The sequence below is a fragment of the Apaloderma vittatum genome, unplaced genomic scaffold (assembly GCF_000703405.1).
Source record: "Apaloderma vittatum isolate BGI_N311 unplaced genomic scaffold, ASM70340v1 scaffold12118, whole genome shotgun sequence".
Classification (NCBI taxonomy): Eukaryota; Metazoa; Chordata; class Aves; order Trogoniformes; family Trogonidae; genus Apaloderma; species Apaloderma vittatum.
The window spans coordinates 1-6,118 of NW_009729093.1; the positions used below are offsets into that span (position 1 = coordinate 1).

A 6,118-nucleotide genomic window follows, 5' to 3' on the forward strand; every position below is an offset into this window, starting at 1 on the left:
GCCCCGCGCTGCTTCGTGGGGTTTGGTTTTGTGTTTTTAGAGCGGTGCCCGCCCCAGCTCCTGCCTCTGAGGGGTTCGGGCCGCGCAGCACCCAGGGACAGACCGGAGCTTGAGTTCGCTCCACCCAAAAAGGCCCAAATCACCTCTTCTTACTTACTAGAAGTACGACTTACTAAGCTTTGGGGGAAGAAGAAGCTGGGTCATGTTTGTTTAAAGACTTTCTAAGCGTTTTAGCAGCTCAGTGCAAAAGACAAGAGGTGGAAGGGGCTAAAGGTTGAGGACTGAACGGCTTTACCTGAACCTGCTGGTAGCAGGAGTAGCTTCCATGTTAAACTCCGCGACTGGCACTCCTCTGGCAGATACCTGAGGGGCAAACATCGCCGCCGGATACACCACGGAGGAGGTCCCAACCTGCAGGGACGGAAGAATCATGAATGTAGCAGGCCAGTAGTTAAAACAGACAAAACCAAACCAACCTGTAAGGTAAAGACCCTACTCAGAACACTGGATGTGCAAAAGCATGGAAGATCCCTACAGAACTGAAACCACATCAGTGTCACCATAGGCAGCTATTTAACATAGTGTAAGAATCGGGAATTGGTTCTCTGGTGCAAGCCAGATAACCCTGTTTCTGGATTCCGACTAGATGAGTGAAAAGTAACATGTCAGAAACACAAAATGGCAAACAGCCTTGAGGAAAACAAACCAAGATGTTCCTTCTGTTCCTTGAGATTATTCTGTGAAGGGTACAGGATATTCTGAGCGAGTGCTTCGGTCAGGGATCTGGAACCTGCACACACGTAAACAACCTCACAAAAAAAAGCAGTACATGCTAACAACTAGCTACCTTCCTACAGCATTTTGTCACTTTTTTTAAACTGAGCATTGAAAAAAACGTATTTTTCACCTCTGGAGAACCTGAACAACTAAACAATATTAGCTAACATCTGACGCTTGAACCTCTAAGACCTGTGTACGCCAAATGCAGGTGCCAGCAGAGCAAGAGGCACGCATGCTCAACCTGTTAACTTCTGAGTAGTGCGCGTACTTTTTCAAAATTCCTGGTCTTTTAATGTTTTACAGTTGACAGTAGAGCCCCTCAGGGGCTTTTATTTCCAAATGCATCTCCTTTACCTAGGAGGTGCAACCTCTTTAGCCTGGTTTCCCAGAGGTTAAGATGCTGGGTAACCAAAGCATCACTCACCACCAAGCAGAGGTCACAAATATCGAGCTCCTTCTCAACCTCTGTGAGAATGCTGGGATCCAGGGTTTCACCAAACCACACGACGTGGGGACGGAGGAGCCCATTGCAGCCATCCTCCTCACACCTGTTTAAGAAAAATCATGAAGGGACGGTGTCACACTGCGGACGCAGACGTTTCAAGCTGCAATACGTCAAAGGGGTTTTCATTCTCGTTTGGGCATTTCTCATCTGCCCTCGCTCTTTCTCAGCCCTCCCCACACCCTCCTTTGCTACGTGCTGGACAGGCGGCAGCTACACGTCTTGGAAGTACACCCATGCTGCCTGGTCACACCAAACGGTGTCTCCGAGTCCTTCTGAAACTACGTGAACAGTGCTAGAAGCCTTTGAAATGCAGAAAGCGCGAAGAGGTAACAGCGAAAAACCAAACTGGTCCACACGTACTGAGGAAGGTCTTCAACTGGAATTGCGGCGTCTTCTGTGTCAGGATCTGGAGCCCTGAAATTACGAAACTGAAATCCATATTCAGGCGGACCAAGTGTACTTTATGTATTAATACTTAGTATTCTCTAAAGCACACTTTCCAATCGAGGAATCTTTGCAACTTCAGCCAACTTACACCTACCACAAGCCTAAAATACCACACACAAGGCAGCCAGGCATTCATCCACAATTATTCCAGAGCTAAGCAGCTGAAAGAAGCTGGCCAAAGTCTGTCAAAGGCATGATAAATGTTTGTGTAGCTATCTACAGATCTGGTGAAATGCAAAGGGAAAAAACACCTGAAAATCTATGAGCATATCCCTATCCCATCCCTCTCTTTTTTTTTTCCCACTGTTAGTGAGAGAAAGAAGATGCCTAGAAAAACTGAGAGGTTCTGCAACTTCTTTTTAAGTTGCAGAAATCCTGAGAACTGATGCTTCCATCCTGGTTGTTTCACACATCTGTATTTTGAGACCTGTAATAATGAGAACTGTTCTGATGAGTCGAAGGACAAAAGGTACTACTAGGTGTCAAGAGTCGCAGAGGAGGACAATCCCTGTACGAAGTGGTGACAATCCAACTTAAGGAACGGGCATCCGATTTAATTAAAAAACCTGGCAGGTGAAGAGGATGGAAGTAAACACACACAGAGTACAATGAGCTGATGTCCAATATGAGTTTCAGACCGTCTGACATTGTTCCAGTTAAAACATATCTGATGTTGTGCTTAGAGTTTAACATTTATTCACAGGACTTATGGCACTTATGGACTTACGGGCTCTCACTGAAGTTACCAAACGTTTCAAAACAGCTGCCTTAAAATTTAAGCGTTAGTGCTACTAAAGGAAAACAGGGTGGTTGGCTGAAACTCCTGTTCTCCCCTGAAATGGCTCCTTTTCTACTGAACTGCAAAGTAAAGAGAGTTTACAAGCAGGCGTATTACCCCTTCCCAGCCAATGCAGGGCATATTGGACTCTTGTAATTCGCAGCTATGTTGCCACAGTTGGTGCATCGAGTTTTAAATAAACTACCTGAAACACACAAAGAGAAAGACATCAGCAGACAAGCGATTGCTCTGAGGCACGGCTGTACGAGCAAGTGCTTGTGTTCGTCCTGGTGAACGCTACACCTTGCAAGTAACTTCCTACATGGTTGTAACAGCCATGTGCTGAAACCTGGCAGCATTATGAACAAGGTGTAGTTACGCAGCCCACACACGTGCTTTTGTTCGGCAGCCCAAGGTGAGCAGCGTTGCAGTTAGGCACAGACAGGGCCCAGCAAAGACAGACGCAGTGAACAACAGTGACCGTCCCTCTAAGCCGTGATTTATCACTTCGTTTGACCTCATGACGTGAGCAATACACAGTATTTCAGAGGAAAATCATTATATTTAAAGTATCACCGAGGGTGATGATTTCTGCTCATCGTTTTTCCCCTTAAATCAGGAACATTTTCTTAAAAAAACCCCAAATGCTGGTTAACGGTGTTCTGTTTTATGCAGAACTTCCCAGCCTCAAGACACCTGTAACATTAATAATGTGCTGTGGAGATGTGCAATATTACCAAGAGTTTAAAACTGTTCCTATTTTGTTAAAGAATAAGGATAATCAAGATTAAACTATACCCAAGGATATCCTTGGATCCACAACTGCCAAAAAATAAATAAATTTGTGCCACCTCTTCCCTTTCCAGACCCTTTTTCCTCCTGTAGCCAAGGAGGGCAGGGTCTTTGAAGGACAGGACGGAGGGAAAACGCCCCAGGGCTGGTGAGACCAGTGTTGCCAATACTCCTTTTACTGGTGGCAACACTGGGGTGGCCCCACTGCTGCCAGGCAGTGGAAGTCCTCATGGATTATCTTCCCCTTTTCTAAGTGAAATCAGCCCACGTGCGTCACTACCCACACACGTCCAAGTGGATCTGAGGCCAAACTGAGCGAGCAGGAAGAGCAGGAAGGGAGAACACGATTCCTACGTACTGCCAGGATCCATTAAAAAAGAAGAAAGATGAGAAATGAAAGAGAGACGAGGAAGTACCCGAAACAACTCCCACAACAGAACAGGGCGATATCGTGGATAACTTCACACAAGTTATTACCATTATAAAGACAATTTTCTCCCCACTGTCCTCTCTTCTCCCCCACCAAGTTCACTGGCCTGTAGCAGACGGGCAAGCTGATCCTCACCGTGAATCTCTAAGAGGTGCTTTGTGCCCGCCTTTCTGTGCAGTTCGTCGATATTCTGAGTAATGACCACAACGCTTCTGCCTTGCTTGCTCAGTCGCTTTTCGCACTCTGCGATGGCGACATGCGCCGGATTTGGATGTTTACTCAGCATCACTTCCCGGCGGTAATGGTAAAATTCCCACACACGAGAAGGGTTTCGTGCAAAAGCCTCCGGAGTAGCCAGCTCCTGGAAAAGACATGACAATTCATTCTACCCAAGGAAGGGCAAGAAAACCCCTTTCCCAGATGAAGCCTGCGAGATTACTGCCATTTACACCGCCAGCAGCACGATGAGAGAATTGGAAGCAGATGATTTACAACCAGGTGCAGCAGACAAAAATACTGTTCAACAGCCCTTACGAGGATGACAAGTCAAAATATTTTCTCAAATGAGGAAATAACCAGTATCAATAGTGTGGTACGTGGTTTTACATGGAACATGTAAAGAGGCCTTCCTCTCTGCCCTACCAAATTATCCCGAGTTTAGTACAGCACAAAGATGAGATAACAGAAGAATAGAAGGGTTTGGGTTGGAAGGGACCTTAAAGATCATCTCGTTCCAACCCCCTGCCCTGGGCAGGGACACCTCCCACCAGACCAGGTTGCTCCAAGCCCTGTCCAACCCAGCCTTGAACACTCCCAGGGAGGGGGATGCCACAACATCTCAGGGCAACATGTTCAGTGTCTCACCACCCTCACAGAAGAAATAATTTCTTCTAATATCTAATCTAAATCTACAATCTTTGTGTTTGAAGTCATTACCCCTTGTCCCATCGTTACACTCTGGGATAAAGAGTCCCCCCCGCAACTTCAAGTACTGGAAGGCAGCTGTAACATCTCCCTGGAGCCTTCTCCAGGCTAAACAACCACCATGGGAGCGCTCCCACCCTCTGAGGTATCCAGCTTCCGCTGACTCTTCATTTTCACCTGCTCGATGGACAGAGAAGTCCTGACATAGAAGCTTCTCTGGACAGAGAAGCCCAGCTGTGCAGACCTGTGCCACCAGTACGTACCTGGGCTTGCCACTTTCTCCAGAAGCCTCCAGCCCCTCTAAAGGTAGGGACTCCGCTCTCGGCACTGACACCGGCTCCTGTGATAATGGCGATGTGCTTTGCTTTGGCAAACACCTCTCGAAAATCAGCCATACCTGTGCGCGGGGAGGAAAACCAAACAGCTGGCCAACACGCTTTGCTACAAGGGGACCCCCAGATAGCACTAGCAAACTTAGGCCTCCAGAAACGGCTTCCACATAGACCTCCGGCGGTTTTAATTTCAGAGTACTCATTTGTGCCTGAGTTTCTGTACATTAGAATTTAAAGGACAATCCCTGGAGATCTTCAAAACCGCTACGCAAACTCAGTAGGGCAACATGTATTAAGTTACGAATACAATCAGTGTCTGAAAGCCAGAGCCTTAAACTAAACCCTCACGCTAAACGCCACCTTGATAACCGTTGCCACCACCACCCAGGAACCATTTGCTTCCTTGGCATTTCCATTTGCTGTACTTCATGACGTTCCTTTCAGCCCATGTCCCTGGCCTGTTGAGGACCCTCTGGATGGCAGCGTGACCCTCGGATGTATCAGCCACTCGCACGGTTTTCTGTCATCTAGAAACTTGCTGAGGGCACGTTCTGCCCCATCACCCAGCTCATTAATGAAGGTGTTGAACAGTATTGAAACTAGCACTGACTCTTAGAGTACACCACTAGCGACTAGACTCCAGCTGAACTCTGAGCTGCTGGTCATACCCCTAATTTTAATAATTTACTACTCTGTTGTTGTCTTAAGCCAAAGGCAGGCAAGTTATTCTAAGGAGAGATACTCACTGGAGAAGTCTCAAGACCCACAGCATGAGAGCCACAGAACAGGGCAGAGAACACAATGATTCTGATGCTCCATCTGCTGTCGTGAGAGCTCGAACATGTACAGATCAGGCCACACGTCCTCCTCGCCTGGTCGCCAGTCTCTGACAGCAGCAGCCACACGCTGATGCTCGAGATGGCAAGAACAGCTCGCGTACCTCAGCTACCCAGCTATTCGGGGTTTTACTCTTCCACCCGTGAAGTTCTGTGTGTTGTTTTTATGTTAAGGCACGTCCTCAAATTAAAAAACAAAACAAAACCCCAAACATAAAAGAGGGTATTTGCTACTACTAGACTGCACGCAGCTTCCAGTTACTCAATGCCCTGCTCTGGAGTGGTTACAAATTC

General features: G+C 47.2%; 1 protein-coding gene across 1 annotated transcript; it reads right to left on the reverse strand.

Moving 5' to 3' along the window:
* Positions 1 to 291: 291 nt before the first annotated feature.
* Positions 292 to 5,051, reverse strand: SIRT5 (sirtuin 5). Its single transcript, XM_009874327.1, has 6 exons — positions 4,920 to 5,051; positions 3,868 to 4,093; positions 2,628 to 2,715; positions 1,646 to 1,699; positions 1,205 to 1,328; positions 292 to 411 (listed from the first exon to the last, which is right to left on the reverse strand). The coding sequence occupies exons 1-6, from the start codon at positions 5,049 to 5,051 to the stop codon at positions 292 to 294; spliced, it is 744 nt and encodes a 247-aa protein (XP_009872629.1).
* Positions 5,052 to 6,118: the final 1,067 nt, after the last annotated feature.

Coding starts and splice junctions, on each gene's coding strand:
- SIRT5 (XM_009874327.1), bottom strand. CDS start 5,051: ATGGCTGATTTTCGAGAGGTGTTTGCCAAAGCAAAGCACATCGCCATT. Junction 1,700..2,627: donor CCTGCATTGGCTGGGAAGGG/GTAATACGCCTG, acceptor TCGTAATTTCAG/GGCTCCAGATCCTGACACAG. Junction 1,329..1,645: donor CCAGTTGAAGACCTTCCTCA/GTACGTGTGGAC, acceptor TTTCTTAAACAG/GTGTGAGGAGGATGGCTGCA.